The sequence below is a fragment of the Leuciscus leuciscus genome (assembly GCF_965113295.1).
Source record: "Leuciscus leuciscus genome assembly, chromosome: 6".
Taxonomy (NCBI): Eukaryota; Metazoa; Chordata; class Actinopteri; order Cypriniformes; family Leuciscidae; genus Leuciscus; species Leuciscus leuciscus.
The window spans coordinates 41,934,596-41,956,470 of NC_138730.1; the positions used below are offsets into that span (position 1 = coordinate 41,934,596).

Genomic DNA, 21,875 nt, shown 5'->3' on the forward strand with positions numbered 1-21,875 from the left:
TTTTTGAGAGCCTGAATACAAAAAACAATGTCTCAACCTTAAAATCCATGTCCCAAGCAATTTATAATGTTCTCATTATAGTGACAGACTTGCGTTGCACTCAACTATATTTTCCTTTTTGAAGTGATTCCAATCATATTTCAAGCAATTCAAAAACATATTGTTGAACAGTGAAGGAAATAATACATTATTTATCGGCTTTAATATATCTGCCTAATTTTCTTATTGGGCCGAATAACGATACCATTAAAAATGAACATTTATCGGCCGATACCGATTTGGTGGCCGATATATCGGGCATCCCTAGTTAAAAGCATTATAAAGAGGAATTTAACGTGTCGCACCAAATGAATGTGTTAATGTGGATTTTACAAACTTATCTTTAAAATACAGTATACTGAAAAAGGGACGTTTCTTTCTTTGCTGAGTTTATAAATACTTATATATAGAATTGAGAAAGCATAACAATCTACAATGAGAAAGCATTTTCATGACGTTAAAACAGGATTTGTTTCAGGGTTTCTCCCACCTGGCCGAACACTTCCTCATTGACAGTGAAGGTAAGATCCAGCACATCTGTGATGTCATTTTCCTTCATCCACTGTAAGCTCTGGTGGAACTCCTCGTCCAGATACTCCAGATCACTGAGATCTGTGGATCTGCAAACAGGCGGCACAATTTTATTCTAGTTTATTTATTGTTGAATTGCGTTAGAGTGAATTAAGGAACATTTTTGAGATTGTGGTAAGGGTGAATTTACCATAATAAAATCACCTAAATCAAATAAATCTAGATATCTGCTTCCTATTGGCTATCAAAAATACAATTTCTGTCAGCCACTAATTTGAAAGCAAAAGTTCAAAAGTTTAGGGTTAGTAAGATTTTGTTGTTTTTGAAGGAATTTAATACTTTTCTTCAGCAAGGATGCATTAAATTGATTAAAAGTGACAGTAAAGAGATTGATTATGTTACTCAAGATTTCTATTTCAAATTAATGCTGTTCTTTTAAACTTTCTATTTATCAAAGAATTCTGACCATTAGATTTGTGTATATAAAGACCTTTATATACAATACACAGGACACTCACAATTTAAGCCAATTTAAGCCTACATGTTGATTTAATGTAATGCATGAAATGCTTTTTCCGGTCCACTCACAGTCTGAGAAGAGCTTTATAAAATGGGCGGGTGAAGAAAGCGTCCAACAAATACTGATGAATCAATGCCAAGCCGAGAATTCGACCACTGAAACGGAACCTGAAAACACACGTCAAGCGGTCCATGAAAGAAGCTCAAAAACAGACATTCTAGCAATAACACTGTAGTCTGTGAGAGCAGCCAATGACATAACTATTTATTTCTCTGTCAATGGCAATTCAGTATGATTTCTCATACCACACAGAAAGTGGAAAGAACCTTACCATTCCAAATGGTTTTCCACAAAAGCAGACATGGGGCTGATTTGGACAGTGTACGTGTCGTTAGCGGAGTACTCAAACAGGCCATAGTAAGGGTTAAACAGCTCTTGAGACAGCAGGAAGAAAAACTCTCGCGACGGTCCGCTGTAGTCCAGTCTGGAAAGAAGAGCAGAATTCAGATATAACCACATATGACTTTTGCTTAAACACTACCTATTCGAGGAGCCTCACCCTTCTTCTCCGACAAAGGTGATGTACAGCTTGTTTCTCTGGAGCTCTTTACGGGAGTAGGCCATGACCTGGTTAAACGTTCCTTCTAAAAGATGATCTCTTCTGACAATCAGTCTAAAAAAAATAAATAAGATGAAGTGAGAAGTGTAGGACATTTATCTTGCTGATGCTACTTTATTGGCCTACACTTGATCTTAATTTAAATATTATAAGCAGCATATTTAAACACACACATAAGATTGGGGTCGGTAAGGTTTTTTTGTAAAATTTATAAAGAAATGAATACTTTTACTCATCATGGATGCATTAAATTGATCAAAAGTTTACAATATTGCCAAAGATTTCAAAATAAACGCTGTTCTTTTGGAACTTTCTATTAATCAAAGAATCCTGAAAAAAAAAAAAACGATCACGTTTCCAAAAAAAATATTAGAGCTGCCGTCGGCAACATTTTTTTGATCATATTCAGTGTAATCGACACTATAATCCGACAGAACAACATAAATAAGGTGGTTTTAGAAAAAAACCCGAGCTTCTAACGCCACCTGGAGCGTGTTATTTGTTTTGCAAAAATCCAGCGCTCCCGCTTCATCAGGTCCAATCAGCGCAGGGGGGTGTGAGATCTGACTGTCAATCACAGGTCGTGCACACGCCACAGATCCCCCCTCACTCGCGCACGTTAATATCACATGCACACGCCACGCCTGAAGTTCGCCTGGAGATTGCATGAAGCGTGATGGCGGAGAGAAAATCTACTAACAAGCTTCCAATTCCTCGGTTATTGCTATCTATGGATAGATTAGCCAGGGCAGCCTACCTCCGAGTCCATGGTGTTGATAGATGCTGAAGAGACGGACGCGTTCACAGAAAATCAGGTACACACGCACAGTGACGCACTGACGAGCACGACCTCGATGGGAGGGTGCTCGCTGGTAGTGGGGAGGGGCATGAGAGTTGTAAACATTCAAAATTTTGGCTAATCGACCCAATCTGCCAGACTTGCCGACGGCAGCTTTAAGCAGCACAATTGTTTTCAACATTGAAAATGATAAGAAATGTTTCTTGAGCTGCAAGTCAGCATATTAGAATGATTTCTGAAGGATCATGTAAGGCTGAAAATTCAGCTTTACCATCACAGAAATAAATTGCAGTTTTCTATTTGAATATATTTTTAAATGTTATTCTAAATTGTAATAATATTTCACAATATTACTGTATTTCTGATTAAATAAATGCAGCCTCGATGAACATTGGGTCTCACAGACAAAAAACCTTTGAACGGCACTGTATATCAATTGTCAGTGTTAACGCACTTGATCTTCCCAGGTCCTTGGCCGTAGCCCTTTGCCTCAAGCTTCCTGTAGAAGTTGCGCAGTTTGGCTTCAAAGTCTCTGCGGTAGGGCGCTGGTGCCCGAGCCCTCTGGGTCCCTAAACAAAAGACCAAACCATCACCACAGATGTGAACTCCAGCTTACTTCACATATCAATCATCAGGGAATGACTGTCAAGGATCAGCAGGCCATAAAACAACTCCAAAAGGAAAGAGGAGATTGTTCACCTCGAGAACAAACACACGAATGGGTGAGATGACTGTTCCTTTCGTTACGTGAAAGACATATTACAGGACGAGGATCTTTGATAATGTACCGGAGTACAGTTTTATCCTTGATCATTTTTTGACCGGTTTTTGAGAGTGTCCAAACATGCACAACGGTCAAGTTTTACAAAATGAAAGTATACAAAACAAGACTGGTTAGTTAACCACTTTATGGACAGAATAAGGAAAAGCCGTGGACAGAGGTTTGAATATTCACACAAAACAGGCTTAGGGTCTGTAACATGTCCATCATGACACAGAGAGGGGCAGCTGGGTGGGGACAGTATTGAAGGCTTGAGAGCAGCTGACCTGGAGAGCCCTCCCCAGACAGACAGCAGACTGGAACGAGAGGAGTTCGCTCAAGGAAGCCTTTATCAGAGTAAATCAGAGTGCGTGTGAATAATCTATCACTTTCCTTGCAAATTTAAGGATCTTCTAGCCTGGGAAAACCCAGACAACTTCCGGCAAATTTAGATTTGCTCTGCAAGTAGTCTGGCAAAGAGCTCATTCAAGGCCATTTCCATGCCGTGTAAATCGCGGCACCAATCAGAAACGTTGAGGCGGGCTTTACACGATGACGATCGCTCTGATTGGTTTTAGGTCTAGCCTATCCAATTGTGCCCAGAGGCATTTGAGCGACGTCCACTCCGTTGGTGAAGCGCACCAACTTTTAAATGCAGCATTATTATATTCAAATTGCAAACACATGAGGACAGTCTCCATGAAAGACCCACTGGCAGATGAACGTGCTGCTACATTTCTCTCCGAAACGGTAGGAAATTAAATTAGATTTAATAGAGGATTTTAACTGTGAAGATGATTGACAGGGCAGTTTACATGACGGGATGCACGCGACAGATCCGTACGATAAAGATATGTCCCAAAGCTTGCCTACTTTTTTGCTACACATTCAAAAGTAAATACATTTTCTTCACAAAAAGAGTACATACTTTTATGGCGTAGTGTAACATAGGCGAATTGGGACGCAGCATATGGCTTTACACGATGACGATCGCTCTGATTGGTTTTTGGAGTTTTAGGTCTATCCAATTGCGCCGAGAGGCATTTGAGCGACGTCCGTTGGTGACGCCCCTTTGGAAATGATTTGTCTATAGAGCTTTGCCAGACCATAACTCAGTTACTACTGAGAATGGTCTGGTTTTAACCAGGCTAAGGATCTTCATGAAAATAAATCACTTTAAGTAAGAGATAATGTACATCAAGCCTTTTGATATCGCTTGTATCAGCCTGAAGTGGTTTATCCAAGTCCCCTTCATGTCAGGGTCCTGATCACCCGGTCGGGTTTATTCTGCTATAACCACCGGTTGGATGCACATTATCCTGCTTATTCCACGGCTACTTGCCACAGTAAATAATTAGACACGGAATATTGATTTGAGTTTAAATATTTTATAAGCTCATTAAATCCACAAACAAAAACAGTTCCTAGAAATCAGCTTTGAGCCTAGATGAACAAAAAAGTTCAAACAAGATGGACATTTAAGTGATAATCTATAGTAGTACTACTTATTATTATTTGTGGAGAAAAGCTGTTTTCACTGCATAAATAATGACGAAGAAAGAATCATTTTAAAAACGTACCTTTTTGAATATTATAATCCATTACAGTGTACAAAATCCGAGCAACAAGACAAACACTTCAACAATATTACCACAGGGCTATTATTAATACTGAAGTCATCTGGTTTCATTTGACAGTAAATACTGTAGACTCGATAATTGAGGCTCAAGATGGCATCAAGAGTCCATCTGCGGTATGATGTGAGAGAAAGAAGCGCCGGCCTCAAATACCCAGATGAGCCGTCATCATACAGCTTCGCTACTGGCAACAGTCATTATCGACTGACCACGGAATGTCATAACTGGCCAATCAGAATCAAGCATTTCAGAGAGCTCTGTAATAACTGGTTTTAATATCCATCTCAGATCCTATCCCAGTGCTAAATACTGATGTATATGGGCTAATGTGTCTTGAAAAGTTGGTCTGGAGATACAAATGAGGCCTGAATTGGGAATTATCATATCAAGTTGTCTTCTAAATAATATAAAATGTAATTTGCAGACCATCCGAGGCCTATGGTTAAAGCTCTCGGCCGACTCACCTGGAGAGTTCTGGGGAGAAGAACCGGGGGAGCAGCGCGGAGAGAAGTTGAACCCGGGGTGAAATGAAGCGAGAGGAACGTAAGACATGATTTCCTCCTCAAACAAACTGAAAAGCAAATCAAAACACATTCTGAAGAAAGCATGTGTGACAGTTTATAAATTACAAATGCACACTTTGTGCGGCCCAGGAAATCTTTGCGTTCTTATACAGGTAAATTTGTTTTCATGTGGCCAATCTGCTGGGTGCTTTACCTTAACAGCATGACCAGGTCGGCATCACACGACAGCTTCTCCAGTCTCTGTGTGCCTTCGGTTCGGATGTGGAGCACCTTTTCCCTTCAGACATAAACACACCCGAAAAAATGAGAACTGCTTGGAAGTGCTAATGATGCATTTCATTATAATAACAGAGGAAGGTGGAGGGTCATACTTGAGTGAGTGATTCCTCGCCAGACTCGGTTGTCGCTCCTGTAGCACCTCAAAGATGTTTGGTTGCCGTAAAAATGCTACAATCTTATCATTGTAGGCTGGGACACAGAAGAAAAACATTTCTTACTATAGCCTAATCATTGTTGAAAACAGTTGTGCTCCTTCATATTTTGTGAAAACTGAGATACATTTTTTTTACTGTCACTTTTGATCAATTTAAGCATATTTGCTAAAAATAAAATAAAAATCATACTGACTTTTAAACTGACAAACTTTTAAATGGGAGTGTATACATATAGTATAGGTATTTATTTTTTACCATTACCTAATGGTACCGGCTCCTGCTGGCTTCGTATAGCTGCTACCAGGCTGTTTCCAGGCCTGGCTAACAAAGACACCCCTCGGGTGCGCGACACCTCTGATGCCTGGAAATGATTGTGAAAAAGAATAAATGAACTAATAAACACTGTAATATTACGTAACGGTAATTTCCTCTAGATGGTGAGTGTGTCTGACCTCTCCTGCGCTGTAGCTGCGTAATCTCTGCAGGTGCTGGCGATGCGTCAGGTGGTTGGGCAATCTGCCGTTTTGCAGGGGGATCCTGGGATCAATGAAGGTTGTGGCACGACTGTTGTGGTCTACAAAGAACGACTGCAGAGAAAAGTGGAGGACAAACAGTTGAAATAATGGCACTGATGCGAGCTGTTGAGAACTGCGTGCTGTGACGTACCTTCCCCTGTGGGTCTGTTTTGATCTCCCAGCCCCGCGGCAGCTCCAGCTGAGCATCAGCGAACCTATTCAAGAAGGTCACCAGGTCACGGTTGTGCTGGTAGCGCTCAAAGTTTCGAGCATCCCGCCTGATCTTCAGGACCATGTGTTTCAGACACGAGCTGTTGGTGAACATGCGATACGCTCCCTAAATAAAAAAAAGAGGAAGTTAACATAACATTGGCATAAACTTCTTAATTACAACGTACACTACCATTCAAAAGTTTGGTGTCTGTAAAATTTTGAAAGAATCTCTTATGTTCACCAAGGCTGCATTTATTTGGTCAAAAATCCAGTTAAAACAGTAATATTGTGAAATATTATAACAATTTCAAATAACTGTTTAGTTTTCTTAACTGTTGTAATCTTAATATATTTTAATATGTAGTTTATTCCTGTGATGGCAAAGCAGAATTTTCAGAAATCATTCTAATATGCTGATTTGGTGCTCAAGAAACATTTGTTGTTACTATCACTGTTGAAAACAGTTGTGCTGCATAATTTTGTGGAAAACGTGATACATTTTTTCAGGATTCATTGATGAATAGAAAGTTCAAAAGATCAGCACTTATTGAAATAGTAAAGACATTTATAGTGTTACAAAATATTTGTGTCACTTTCGATCAATTTAATGCATCCTTGATGAATAAAAGTATTAATTTCATTTAAAAAAAAAAAAAAAAAAAAAACGTACTGACCTAAAACTTTATAACGGTGGTGTAAATTAAATACTCTACTCTATAGATAGAAAATTAATGTTTTAAAAAATAAATAAATGTGTAGCGAGGTAGCAACTCACATAATTAGCGTGAAGCACAGTGAAGAACTCTGGGTGAGTGATGAATTTGACTGCTGGACTCTGCAGTAGTAAAGTGATCTTCTGACAATGACCCGGAGAACATGGCGCGTCTCTCCTCAACTCTTAAATGAAAGAAAGATCATTTAAAGGGATAGCTTACCCAAAATTAAAATCCTTCCTTTTGACCCAGCTCTCAAATCTCGTTTATGCTTCTGCATGGTCAAACCTGCCACATTCACAAGATATGTGAGGTCTGTGTGCAGTTTCTTCTCATCGTCTTTCTACGTCTAGTGTGCTCCGCTTTTGGCTGCATGCAAAAAAAGACAATCTCACATGCACCATGAACACACCAGATTTCAAAAGACAGAATGCAAGTTTTTAAGTTAGTAACGACTTGATTTTCAGTCATTGATCAATTTTTCTCAAAGAAAGCCTGATATGAAGACCTGACATGTACTGTAGCATATAATTAAGACACTTGTTGTGCTTTTTAGAACAGATATTGGTTACTTTCTACATTTGTTACATGCAAATGAGCAAGCCCTGATGGAATCTACAGGGTTTTTTTTTCCTTCACATTTTTGCTTTTGTGGATAATCTGCATAATTCTGCAAATGGATTTAAACATGGTAAAATGTGTTAAACGGAGCTTAGAAAATGATACTCTAATTGGTAGCTGGACGCATTATCAAATGACCTGGAAAAGAGCATTCTGCATTGGATTATGTGCAGAATAATTACTTTTTTTTTTGTAAATAAAGACAAACAAAGAGGTTGTGACTGACATGAGGGTGAGCAAATGATTTTCATCTCCGTGTGCAGTGCATACACAGATTGCATGTAGGTACGTATGCAGTGCAGAAGCAGGACAGGCTCATAAGAAGCGTTTGCAGTGCGCAATTGATCTGCGGCTGTATACCACAAATACAACATTAGTTCTCCATCTATTCATTATTTTGACTTCAAATCCAAACATAGTTAAAGTTACTGAAAACACTTTTTCAGCATTGTGATTCTCTATGTACATAATACAGGAATACAATCTTTCACACATTACATTACAAACGTAGCTCAGAAACTGTTGTACCCATCAGATTAAAAAAGGTTAGAGAGAAAAGTACCGCACCATGGTACAACAGTATTACTCGCGCTCTCAAGAGAGAAACTCATTACCTAGAGACAAAGTCGTTTAGAGGTCTTTAGAATCGCATGGAAAGACAGTATGTCCCGCTATAAAAATTCTCTAAAAGCTGCAAGCTAAATCTTCCATTTATGTCTAAAATACTCTAAAAGGTTGTGTCCGCTCAATTGTTCTCCTTCCTGCAAAAAAAGATTTCAGTCAGGATTCAGGCCCCATCATAGCACAGAAACTGTGCTCATTAAAATCTGACCAAAGCTGCATCTCAATACCAGTTTTACTTGCTCTTAGTGCTACGTTCAACACTATAGATCATGACATACTCTTAGATCGATTACAAAATTACACTGGTATTCAGGGACAGGCATTAGGGTGGTTTAGATTGTGCCTATCTGACTGTTACCATTCTGTTTATTTAAACGGGGAATTATTCAAGTTAACATCAGTAAATTATGGAGTGCCACAAGGGTCTGTTTTAGGCCCTCTGCTATTTTCAATATACATGCTGCCTCTTGATAATATTTTTTTTTTAGAAAACATGGAACTAATTTTCACTGTTATGCCAATGATACTCAGTTATATAGTTTTATATATATATACACACACACACACATTATGACCAGATGAAATCTCTAAATTATCCAAGTGTGTTAAAGAGTGTGTTAAAGAGGACCAGTAATTTTCTTCTATTAAATTTGGATAAGACTGAGGTATTACGTTAAAGTTAAAGACCTGGGTGTTATATTAGACAGCACATTTTCTTTCGATAATTATATTTCATATGTTACAAAAACAGACTTCTTCCACCTCATTGCTAAGCTACGGAACATGTTCTCTGTTTCTGATGCAGAGAAGTTAGTTCATGCATTCATGACCTCTAGATTGGATTACTGTAATGCATTACTAGCTGGTTGTCCTACATTCTAAATAAACAAGCTACAATTGGTCCAAAATGCAGCTGCTAGAGTTCTCACCAAGTCAAGAAAATATGATCATAAATCCCCAATTTTATCATCTCTACATTACAAAGTATTGCTACTGACATATAAGGCCCTAAAGGTTTCGGCTCCTGTGTATTTAACCAATCTTCTATTACCCTACAATCCTTCATGCTCTTTAAGGTAAAAAAAACTCTGGACTTTTGGTAGTACCTAAGATATCGAAGTTCTCTAAAAGAGGGAGAGGGTTTTCGCATTTGGCTCCTAAACTCTGCAATAACCTTCCTGATAATATTCGGGGCTCAGACTCACCCTCCCAGTTAAAATCTAGACTAAAGACACATCTCTTAAGCCAAGCATTCACATAATGCATCTCATAACCTTGTGCTCCAGTTATATCAGATGAAATGCACATGAATATCTTTTGCTTGAAATGTTATGAACAGCAGCTACGCTTATTTTTTCCATTTTTTTTTTTCTGTCTCTACCTCCGGATGCTCATCCCGAGGTAACTAGAGAGCACGCCAGCTTCATTTTGGATCCAGCCTCTTACGAAGATTACAGATGACCCAACACCTCTGAAGAGATGACGCCAACTCCTGCGAGGACTTCAGATGACGCCAACTCTGAATCAACATGCACCACTGCCAAATTTTCTATATATTGTAATCATTATGATCACAACTTGTAATAATTGCTTTAGTGAGATCATTGTTGCTGCCTAGATGAATACATCATATTAGCTAACTGCATAATTTGTAATATATTAGAACTGTACACTTTTGACATTTAGACATTAATTTGAGTCACCTCTGATAACAGATTACTGTAAAGCTACTTTGAAACAATATTAATTGTGAAAAGTCTTAAACAAATAAATGTGAATTGAATAGAATTGAATGTTTATGAAGTTACCGGTTGTTTGTGGAGGCGAGTCCGTTTCAGTGTTGGCTGTTCTCTCGTTGCGGGGGCTGCCTGACTCCTCGTCTCTCCTTTCTGTGGCCATCGTCCTCTGGATGGTCTGATACCTGACGAGCGTACAAGAGTATTGTTACAGTCACAAATATCAGTACAGTAAGACTCCCATCATAAAAATAATTTACAACTATTTCTACCCGCATACCCTCACATATATCCCTTATGGTGCTTAATGGTACAGTAAAGCTTTGTGTGCTTTAAGAATAATCTAAATCTGTCATCCACTGCTTGTGGACTCTTAAATAAACAGCCTTTAATTACATTCTTTGTGGAAACATGACCTGAAACACACTTTTGCCAACATCCTATATTGTTGTCCTGTAGGTGGCAAAAGAGTGCATGTTTATAAGCCCATGTGAACGTACTTGTACACATACCATGTGAACCGGACAGAGTCTGTGCTTAAAGCAGCATTTGATGAATCATTGGCTTTGAATTATGCAATTACTACAGAGGTTGCTATAGATACTTATGTTATGTGCCCATTTATTTTAACTACAGCAACAACATCCCTTTAGTGCTAAATATACAACTTGCAATAAACCACTTGATGCTGACCAATACAGTGATTTTACCACAGTTAAAGGATGCTGTGAGGAACAGAACGACAAAAACATTTACCATTTTTTTATGTCATTTTGCATCTCAAGTAAATAAACTTGAGAATGCTTTGATATCTGTACTGAAAAACAAGACAAAAATACTGAGTAAGAAAATCAGTTGTTGCAACAACAGCTTAACGATGACACCAATGTGCAATAAATACATTTTTAATAATGAAATGAAAAAATTATCATTCATCAAGTAATATTAGCCTAAATGTAGGCTGTTGTTGGTGCATTAATAGAGTACAGTGGCTCATTTAATCAGATCTGTGAGTCAGAACTATCCATTTTGACATCACAGAAAGCACCATTAATGCAATCCAACTGATCTGTATCTCGAAGTGTAAAATGTTGGTTTACTCAGAAAACTGTTAAAAGAGGAACGGCTGATAAACAGTGCTGTTTACCTCCTGTTGAGCTGCTCCATCTGTTGGACGGAACCAGACCTGCGCAGGCCATCCGGCGTGGCTGCGGACGTGGGCCGTTGCCATGTGGTGGTCCGGTTAATGTGATCCACGTAGAAAACACGACCGTGACTGTCGATACGGGCCTCCCAGTCTGAGCATGCCAAACAAAACACAAACACACATTTGATGCCCAAGTCGATATTCTGGTCTGCCAGGCAAAAATATTTAAGTATTTGATTTTGAGTATTGAAGTTTGATTGCTAAATTTTTTTTAAATATATTTTAACTTTAACTTTATTTAGTATTATTTAGCATTATTTAGTGCCTTCATTATTTAGAACGCCTCAAAAATCCCCTCAATGTAGGATGTTTCAGATTTGACTCATTTTTTGGGTACACTACACAAACACACACACACCAGCAGCATGACAATTAAGTCTTTGAAAGCAGACTTGTTTGAGTGTGTAACGGCATTACAGTAATCAGTGCTGAATATCTCACAGTGTGGGTTAGTGAGTGAGACTGAAAATACTCATATCTGAAAAGAAAGTTTGTTTGCGTCCAAGTGGTTGTAGTTTGACTGTCTACGGCTTTGAAATACAACGAAGGGCGGTAAACCAGAAGAAAGTGAAATATTTGGATGGATTTCAAAGTTTTGATGATGCAATATTTACTTCCATCTGAACTTCCATCCAACTTCCAATTTAAAAGGCAACAAAATATATAAAAAACAATTACTTTCTGCAAATAAATAAAGCATGGGTCAATCTCACGTTTTTGTGAAGTAACATTTTGCTCATACAGTATCTGATGTTTCATAATAGACATAGGACCTCATATTATTCATTTAAAATTTTATTTTTGATAATTGAGGTTTTTGAAAATCTTTATTTATAAATTATTGTTTGACAAAAATCAATCAAATGAATGCAATATAAAAAAGTTACATGCACTACCATTCAAAAAGGTTGGTGTCTGAATTTCTTTATGTTTTTGTAAGAAGTCTCTTTCTCTTATGCTCACCAAGGCTGCATTTATTTGGTGAAAAATACAGTAAAAATAGTAATATTGTATGTCATTTTAAAATGTAATTTTAAATGAATTTTCAGCATTATAACTCCAGTCTTCAGTGATCCTTTAGAAATCATTCTAATATGCTGATTTAGTGCTCAAATACATTTCTTATTATTATCAATGTTTAAAACCGTAGTGCTGGCTTAATATTTCTGTGGAAACTGTGGAATGAATCTATTGATAAACAGAAAGAACAACAGCATTCATAGAAATCTTTTGTAACATTATAAATGTATTGAATGTCACTTTTGATCCATTTAATGTGTATAATAATAAAAGCTGAATAAAAGTGTTCATTCTTTAATGTATATATTATTATTTTGATAACTATGCATAATTTATAGGCGAATCACCTGTAGTACATTGAATAGATTACAGTGCGTGATGAGACAGCAGAACTTACTTGGGGGCAGTGGCTCATCTATGGTGGGATAGTGATGTGGGTCGGGCCGCAGTGCTGGTAGCTGGCTCACTGCAGGATGGTTACAAGGCAAAGGACAATCTCCTAAACATACCACAAACACAAGCCAGGGCATTCTTCATAGATACTTTAGAGTATCTGCTAAAGGGAAAACCTAGATCTACACATGATCTACTGTATGCATGGAAACCCAGTCTACTTACTCCTGCTGCTTGGACCAGCTACAGGTGATTCTCCATTATCCATAACGCCATGTGGGCTCTGGACGTGACTGTCTGGCGCCTCCTCCCACTGACAGCTTCCGTCCCCTGGCTCCCGGCTTTTAGCGCCTTGTCCGGTCTCTCCCTCAAATCCCAGAATACCGTTCACCCTGTCCATCTCGTCCTCGTCATCCTGTGAGGAGAACACAGTGCTCTCCGATCTACGTGCACTGTCTAGAGACGGCGCCCGCACGGGGCCCGAGGCCCTATGTGCCATATGACTGCAGCAGGGCACCGGGCTCAAATCGCATTCGCTTTCCCCAGGTGATCTTTGAACTCCGGTTTGGCCCTCAGCCCCGAGCGGCTGCCCATCTCCGTCGAGCATCTGAATGAGGTCGGACAGGCGCTCGTGTGAGCGGCTGCGGGGAAGCGTCCTGCGGGGGCCGTTGGGAGTTAAAGCATGAGGCTCAAGAGTCGCACCCTCTTCCTCCTCCTCCTCCTCCTCTTCCTCCTCTACACCCTGCGGCCTGTCGGGCTCAAGCCCATCTCCTGGTTGAGCTTGAGTGGATGGCAGGCTGTGCAGCAGGTGGTGGATTCGGATGTAATGGGAGCGTGGCGTCTCAGGTTCTCCGCAGGCTGAAGCGATGACCGTCTCCAGCTCAGACACGGGTAAAGAGCAGGGTCGTGGCTTCCGTCTCGGTGTGGTTCTGATCCTGAGCGAGCAACCTTCCTCTAGATCCACCTCTGGTTCCTCTGAAACCGGCTGCGGGTCCGAGATCGCCTCCTCTTCGACTCCAGCAGGAGCTCCCGAAGAGTCTGCAGGCTCATCGGCAAAGGCACTATCAGTTTCTGCCTCTTCTTGGACCGTCTCTTCTGCTTCTACGTTGGGTCCACCTACGTTGTGCTCCATTTGTTCGCGGCTCTCGGCAGCGGCCTCCTGCTGCTCTGTCTCTAAAGGCTCTTCCTCTATTGCATCTTCCTCAGCTGCACAGTTTTGCCCGGATTCAACGTCCATGGGCATCTCTACAGAAGCTGTATCTCCATCTAAGGGCAACTCTGGGGCCTCCTGGTCTAAGCTCATGGTGTCTTCTGCTTGAGGTTGGACTTGAGCTTCTGCCACTGGCTGCTCTGTACTAAGAGACATGTCCTCATCATCTGTGGAGAGGACAGAAATCTGTGACCTACATGGTACAATGCATGCATACATGACAATACCATCTAGTCAAGATGCACAATACTGGCAAGCATATGAATTTTTTATGTTATCATGAGTGTTTTGATTAGACCAGTATTAGAAGCCAATAATATGATGGTTTATGATAATTAACTAAACTACCGCTCAAATGTTTAGGGTCAGCAATGAATACTTTTATTCCGGAAGGATGCATTCAATTGATCAAAATTGACAGTTAAGACATTTATAATGTTACAAAATAAATAACTTTTCAAATAAATGCTGTTTAAAACGTAAAACTCATCAAAGAATCATGAAAAAAAAAAAATTATCATGATTTCCAGATTTTTTTTTACAATTTGTGAATGGACGTTTCTGTTTTGAAGTCCATCAAAGTGCATATATCCATGATAAAAGTAATCCACAAGGCTCTGGGGGGTTAATAAAGGCCTTCTGAAGTGAAGCGATGCGTTCGTGTAAGAAAAATATCCATATTTAAAACTTTATCGACTAAAATAACTAGCTTCCGGCAGACGACCGTACGCATACGCAAGTCGGCTTACGCCACAAGAGTAACCCGTGGCGCATGTATGACGTAGGATGTAGGAGTAGCGTAAGTTTAGACGCCTCTCGCAGTTCACACAAACAGGGCTGGGCAACAAACTAAAGCTCCTCCGACATTTGTGACTGGTGTTTTGTTTTGCTCTATCCTCTGCACTTCCACGTTCGTCATTACGTTGTGCGTCAAGGTCAAGGGTCACTCTTTCGCCCTAAATCGATGCGTTAGGCCGTCTGCTGGAAGCTAGTTATTTTAGTCGATAAAGTTTTAAATATGAATATTTTTCTTACATGAACTTCAGAAGGCCTTTATTAACCCCCCAGAGCCATGTGGAGCACTTTAATCATGGATGGATGCACTTTGATGGACTTCAAAACAGAAACGACCATTCACTGCCATTATCAAGTTTGGAAAAGCCAGGAATTTTTTTATATAACTTTGATTGTATTCGTCTGAAAGAAGAATGTCATATACTCCTAGGATGGCTTGAGGGTGAGTAAAACATGGGCTAATTTTCATTTTTTGGTGAACTAACCTTTTAAGGATTTATTATGTTTAATGAGAGGTATAATAAAAACTGGAATTACCTGGGTGGATGGAGGAGGTAATCTCAAACCTGAACTGCAGCTGGCCACTGACATGCTCTGTTGGAAGCCTCCGACCCAGAGTGTAACTGACCACTCGATCACTATTACAAAACACAAGCAAGCAACTTGCAATTAGTATTTCAACTCGATAGCATAACACATTTTTCTTTTTCAGTTTAGTTTAGGTTTGATTCTCTGTGAGTACGTACCCGATAGCATGCTTCTCCAGTAATCTTTGCACTGGCATGGACAGCTTGCCCAAGAAACGCTTTATGATGGGTCGGCTTTTGGCAAACTTGTCCTTCACCTCAATCTCCAACACATCCGTGGGCAGAGACACAAAATTAAAGCGCTACGAGAAAGAAACACAAAGACACAGAGGAAGAGACTGCAATCATTTCAAGAAGAACTTGTAACCTAATATGAAAAAAAGTAAACTTGTTGGTATCAAGCAATTGCACATTTTACAAAGTAATGTGAATGCAATGTGAGAAGTCATTCTTCATCGTACAGTAGATGGATGTTGAAAAACTGTAGAAAAACTAAATGAACAGATAAAATGGTCATAAAAGCCACCCAAATATATACACATACACACACACACACATATATATACACACACACACACACACATATATATATATATATATATATATATATATATATATGTGTGTGTGTGTGTGTGTGTGTGTGTGTGTGTGTGTGTGTGTGTGTGTGTGTGTGTGTGTGTGTGTGTGTGTGTGTGTGTGTGTGGTGTGTGTGTGTGTTAATATTTGGAGCTTGGCTGTATTGGCACTCCAAATATTAAAATATTAAGTTGTATGGGCAGTTGATGCATAGCATGTCTATTGGTCTTCTAGTTTTTTTGTCAAAAACATTAACATTAAGTTTTTAATGTTAAACATTAAGTTTTTAGGTTAATTTAATTTAACCTATAATAATTAAGAACTGAAGTTCAGCTATTATGATCACCTATAAAAGATACAGCACTAACCAAAGGGTCTCACTCAAATCTCTTCAAAAACTGATAGTAAGGAAACAAACATGCTCTCCATCATTCATTCCCCATATCTTGACCTATTTCAATCCTCTGCTGTAAGGCGATCTCCTCCACTCATCACAAATCTAATAAGAGCACTTAGCGGAGGACAATATCATCCAGAAACAGCCACTCTACAACATGAAAACAATCCCATCAAATCCAGGTGATCTCATCTCATCTGCACCAAAAAGATGTAGTGATGTGAATTGTAAAGAATTTAACGATTCGAATTCTCAATCCATTTAAATATTACGGTTATTTTAAGGTTTCTTAAATACTTTTGATAAAACACCAAATAATGCATCCTAATTACATATACTATCTACTACCGTTCCAAAGTTTGGGGTTAGTAAGATTTTATTTTTAAAATAAATTAACACTTTTATTTAGCAAGGATGTATTAAAATGATCAAAAGTGACAAATAATGTTGTCCTTATGAACTTTCTATTCATCAAAGAATCCTGAAAATCATGGTTTCCACAAAAATATTAAGCAGCACAACTGTTTTCAACATTAATAATAATAATGAGCAGCAAATCAGCATATTAGAATGATTTCTGAAGGATCATGTGACACTGAAGACTGGAGTAATGATGCTGAAAATTCAGCTTTGAACACAGGAATAAATTAAATTTTAAAAGATGTTAAAATAGAAAACCATTATAATAATACTGTAATAATATTACACAGTTTTAACTGTATCTTGATCAAATAAATGCAGCCTTGGTGAGCATAAGAGACTTCTTTCAAAAACAATAAAACAAATATTTTCACCCTACCCAAACTTTTGAAAGGTAGGTGTACATTGTTTATATACCATTAATTAAACAAAAGTTATAACTGTGTATCTATATTCTCTATAATTGGGTCTGTTAGTGAGCGAGCCATTTTAAACCAATGATTTTGTCTCTGACTCAAATCATACAGTTCTCATATTTGTCTATAAATAGAACCGTTTCTCAATTCCCAGCCCTACAAAGATGACATGCTGTCTAATGAAAACAGAAAAAGATTTGAACTAAATCCGGGCCGTCAGTCAGCAGGACAGTGAGCCGTGTTTGGGATTCTGCAGTGACGCATCAAGTTAATTTGCAGAATGAAGGATTTACATGACAAATTCCATGTGGAATACAAAAACACAGAAGGGCAGCGTTGGGTTAAACGTCTGTGAATAATAACAGTGGGGCCAGATATTGTTTTATAAGGATTTATATATAGCATGTTTAATATAGAGTGTGTGTGTATGTGCTTGTTTGTTTCCCATACCTCCCTCTGCCAAACGGGATTAATGGTATTGCAGACGATGCCTGATCTCTTCTCCTGGCCGTGGTGAGGCAGGGCAGGGAAGATGCTGTGCTTGCCGGGGTGGATGGCGATCTTCAGGTAGGGGTCGGGGTTAAAAAACATGCCTTTCTTCAGCCCGGTGGCCTGGAAGTCTGACCACAACATAAAGACAGAGCAATTCATTAGAATTAGAAGTCAAGTCGGCTTTATTTTTACTTTTATACAATAGAAATAGTTTCAAAGCAGCTTCACAGTGATAAACATGTGCAAACCTGATTAATGATGATTAATGATGCAAACCTGATGCATCAAATATGAGACAGATTCAAATTCTGCTGTAAAGCAGCTGTAGCAAGATAATAATGTCATCATTCAGCTCAATTCAGATCAGTTTTGATTCAATTCAGTTCAATAACTGTGTAAAGTTCATTCAATATGAAGCAAGTTCAATTCAGCTATAAGCAGCTCCAGTGAAGACAGTCTCAAACTCAAATCAGTTCAATAACAATGTTGATGTTTGAAGAATATTGGGGGGAAAAAGAAAAGAAAATCACATACAGTATAAAGCAGAAGGTGTCATTATTCAGATCAATTCAGTTCAATAATATTGCTGGATATTAAAAGGGGTCATGACATGAGAAATCAAATTGGCCTTGAAATTGACATATAAGAGGTCTTTGTACTAAAATATCCTGCAAGTTTCATTGCATAAAACGTCTTTCTCATTACAAACAAAGCATTTATTTAATCAAGCTCCAAAAACGATTTGTTTAGATATTGTGGGATTTGTGACATCACACAGACAAATACATTTGCATATGCCTGCCTCCAGAGCAAGACATTGACGAATAGTATACAGCATTGCACCATAGGCCCCGCCCACTGGTATTCAGTTGCTTAATGACTGACATTTGCCTTCACCGGATGTGACGCTGACCCTGTATACAGTTTACAGATGTACATTCAGTTTCAGACATACTCCATGCGCTTAAGTCTGCTGACAACAGGACAAATGAAAGAGTGAAAGAACGTTTGCTTTGACGCGTCCAGTTTAAACCGCTTGTTTGCATCTCTGTACAGACTTCAGAAGGATCCCAGAATCAGGAACAAGTGGATGGTTTATTTTAATAGCACCCCGCGTCTGAAGATTATATATTATTTTGTAAACAAGGCACAGTGTAATCATTTGATCATTTCAGACAGAGGGTCAGAATCAAGGTTGAAAATATATATATATATATATATATTTTTTTTATTTTATTTTTTTTATTATGTGTGCAAACATTTTTCATTAACATTATTATTGGACTTCAAGAACTATATTAAAATAACAATTTTAAAAAACGTGTCGTTACCCCTTTAAGTGTGTTTTAGACCAGAACATGCCGAATATAACTGCATTAAAAGGAACAGAAACAGAAACACAGAAAGAAGAGAATTGAGCAGAATACAATATAACAGAAGATAACATGGCAGAACAAAACAGGCATGGAGGAGAACAGAAAGAATATACAAGAGAAAACAGAACAAAATAGTTTTGAACAGAATAAAACAAAACAAAACAGTATAGAACAAAATAAACTAAAGAACAAAACGGAACAGAACAAATAAGAATAACAAAATAAATTAAAGCTGCAAGCAGCATTTATCGGGGTTCAAGCAGTTAAGGCCTTTAAGCACAAAAGCATCAAAAGTTATTACGTTTTATTTAGCAAGCATGTAACCACTGACATAATAGATGAAAAATACAATTTACAGTCAATATAGGCAATGTACCATAGGAAATATATGGTTTTAAAGCTTTTTAACAGTTATAGCGCCACATATGGTTCGATCTCCATAAAATTTGTCATGCTTGTTAATGATGTTATGTCACATATGCTCACCAATTTTTGTGAAGTTCAGAGTTTTTATTTAGGATTTATAGGCTTTTTAGTGTATTTTGCCCCTAATAAAACAGAACAAACTAAACAGAATAGAACAAGATAAAACAAAACAAAAGAGAATTGAACAAAACAGAACAGAATATTACAAAAATAGAACAGAAAGAACACAATCATATGTAACAAAAAGTAGAAAAGAACAGAATAGAACAAAATAAGAGAAAAGAAGAAAACAGAATAATCCAGAGTATTAGAACAGAATAGAACATAATGTATATGATCATTACATGATCAGGACCAAATTTGCATCTTAAAATCTCCTAAATTGCTCAACAAAGATGAACACAGGTTTCCCAAAAGTACCCTTGCAGAAGTGGTCTTTTTGTAAGGAAAGAAACAAGTAATTGAGGTAAACATGTTCCTATAGTTGTTTACAGGAGACTGCAAGCATTGGATCAATAATGAAATCCCCTGGATAAACTAAATATAGAGGCCCCATGAATATTGATAAAGCTTAATGATGGACAGTCTGGTCATACCAGTGTTTATGGAAACACACACCTGACAGAGAGAAGCTGATGAGTCTTCTTCTGCCTTGACTCTGAGGTACGTCATCTGTGGCCACCGGCTTAAACACCTGACGGCAGAAAGTTCAGTGCGTCAGATTTCATTGGAAAAACACACCTTTTGCATAATATCCTGATAAAAAATTACGACACAACAGCCTTTTGGGTAAATCACTCACAGTCTTACAGCATCATATTTGAGACAATCTCTCAGTTCTCAGAAAAAAAAAAAAAACATAGAAATTTTGTTCCTCATTGCAAAAAAAAAAAAAAAAGAAAAAAAAAGAGAACCTTTACACGAAGGTTTAAAAAAAAATGTGCCACAGCAATTGAGATTATCTTTTGTAAAGCATTTGTCTTTTTGACTTGACTCTTTTAGCTCAGACGTTACCATTCTTACATCACAGCCATTCCTAATAATTCAATCAGCCAACAGGTTGGTAACCACCACCAAAGTGTTGAAATATGTTCTTCACACATTCATTTGGCTGAAAACTCAAAAAGCCGCAAGCAGATGCGGACATTCGGTGCGACAGAAACTGACAGGAAGAGAGAAAGATATCAAGGATGAGTCGGTCTTTAGTGCTCTGAAAATCAATGATCAAAAATAAAAAAAAATTCAAAGTGCACCTATTATGCTTTTGTTTTCTGAATATTACCTTTCATGCAGTGTGTAAAATAACTGTTTGTGAAAGTATAAAGTCTGCAATGTTTTAGAGTTCAAAGTGCATGATAAATAGAGTTATTAGCTGTGTCTGAAACCGGTCACTCGTTCACTCATTCACTAATCCCTACATAGTGAATGGCAGTTGAGTGCACTACATCAGCAAAGAGTGAACGAAAATGAGTGAGCGAATTCGGACGCTGAATTATCACGCGCCAGAGAGCTCGGACAATGATATTTCCTTTTTTGGCTGTATGAATTGTATGTAACAATTGTATGCATGTATTTTTCACGTTTATTGCGTTATTTGATTAAAAAAAAAGACTTGCTTGTCATATTTATTTACTTTTTACATTTATATGTGAAAATAAAAGAGAACAAAACACTACACAACACATTTGTTTATTCAAATATAGATATAACGGTATATAAATAAATAAATAAATACATAAAACTGTCAAAAAAAACCCCTCCGTTATTTAAACATTACTTTCATTACTTTCGCGGGGTTTCCAGTCAGTCAAATGATTGTTAAATGTCCTTCAAATGATTGTTTTCTATCTCGCGTGCGCCGTTGCCATGGTGACATTGTTGCCGTCATATTTATTTTTCATTCGCGCTCTATGCCTTATCGTGTTGGATTGTGGGAAATAGTGTCTCAGCAAGTGTATATCGGATGTACACTCGAATTCAGAGAGGATTGTGGGTAAAAGTAGTGAACGAATGTAGGGAATGATGTCGTTCACTCAGAATTCGGACACCACTACAAAATGGCCGACACCCTAAATAGTGCACTATATAGTGGATAGGGAGCGATTTCAGACACAGCTTTTGTCTCCCAAAAGAAAGAACCCATTCTGAACTGCCAAAACGTTTGTAACAAATTTGCATAATGCCAGCCTATGGTCTTCATTGGCTGCCTGCGGACAACGACCCGCCCTCAAACACTGTAGTTGTAGCTGAGGCCTGGAAAAGGGGTGATGCTTCA

The 21,875-nt window shown here is 38.2% G+C and overlaps 1 protein-coding gene and 1 long non-coding RNA gene across 4 annotated transcripts in view; one reads left to right on the forward strand and one right to left on the reverse strand.

Annotated features, from left to right (window-relative positions):
- Positions 1 to 21,875, reverse strand: part of hecw1b (HECT, C2 and WW domain containing E3 ubiquitin protein ligase 1b) — a 39,769-nt gene that overhangs the window by 5,110 nt on the left and 12,784 nt on the right. For 2 of the 3 annotated variants that reach the window (XM_082172929.1, XM_082172931.1), the window contains 20 exons: positions 20,219 to 20,294; positions 17,757 to 17,926; positions 15,657 to 15,799; positions 15,448 to 15,548; positions 13,131 to 14,282; positions 12,910 to 13,011; positions 11,433 to 11,583; positions 10,358 to 10,470; positions 7,367 to 7,488; positions 6,530 to 6,715; positions 6,316 to 6,450; positions 6,125 to 6,224; positions 5,801 to 5,897; positions 5,623 to 5,706; positions 5,370 to 5,476; positions 2,963 to 3,077; positions 1,650 to 1,763; positions 1,422 to 1,574; positions 1,159 to 1,257; positions 530 to 659 (listed from right to left, as the gene is read on the reverse strand). In XM_082172929.1, the coding sequence (XP_082029055.1) occupies positions 530 to 659; positions 1,159 to 1,257; positions 1,422 to 1,574; positions 1,650 to 1,763; positions 2,963 to 3,077; positions 5,370 to 5,476; positions 5,623 to 5,706; positions 5,801 to 5,897; positions 6,125 to 6,224; positions 6,316 to 6,450; positions 6,530 to 6,715; positions 7,367 to 7,488; positions 10,358 to 10,470; positions 11,433 to 11,583; positions 12,910 to 13,011; positions 13,131 to 14,282; positions 15,448 to 15,548; positions 15,657 to 15,799; positions 17,757 to 17,926; positions 20,219 to 20,294 (3,450 nt within the window). The remainder of the gene's footprint in view (positions 1 to 529; positions 660 to 1,158; positions 1,258 to 1,421; positions 1,575 to 1,649; positions 1,764 to 2,962; positions 3,078 to 5,369; positions 5,477 to 5,622; positions 5,707 to 5,800; positions 5,898 to 6,124; positions 6,225 to 6,315; positions 6,451 to 6,529; positions 6,716 to 7,366; positions 7,489 to 10,357; positions 10,471 to 11,432; positions 11,584 to 12,909; positions 13,012 to 13,130; positions 14,283 to 15,447; positions 15,549 to 15,656; positions 15,800 to 17,756; positions 17,927 to 20,218; positions 20,295 to 21,875) is intronic. The other variant, XM_082172930.1, reaches the window with a different exon arrangement.
- On the forward strand, positions 7,495 to 9,034 carry LOC309501259. The gene is made up of 2 exons (XR_014206825.1): positions 7,495 to 8,432; positions 8,476 to 9,034. It is a non-coding gene; the product is annotated as an uncharacterized lncRNA (long non-coding RNA).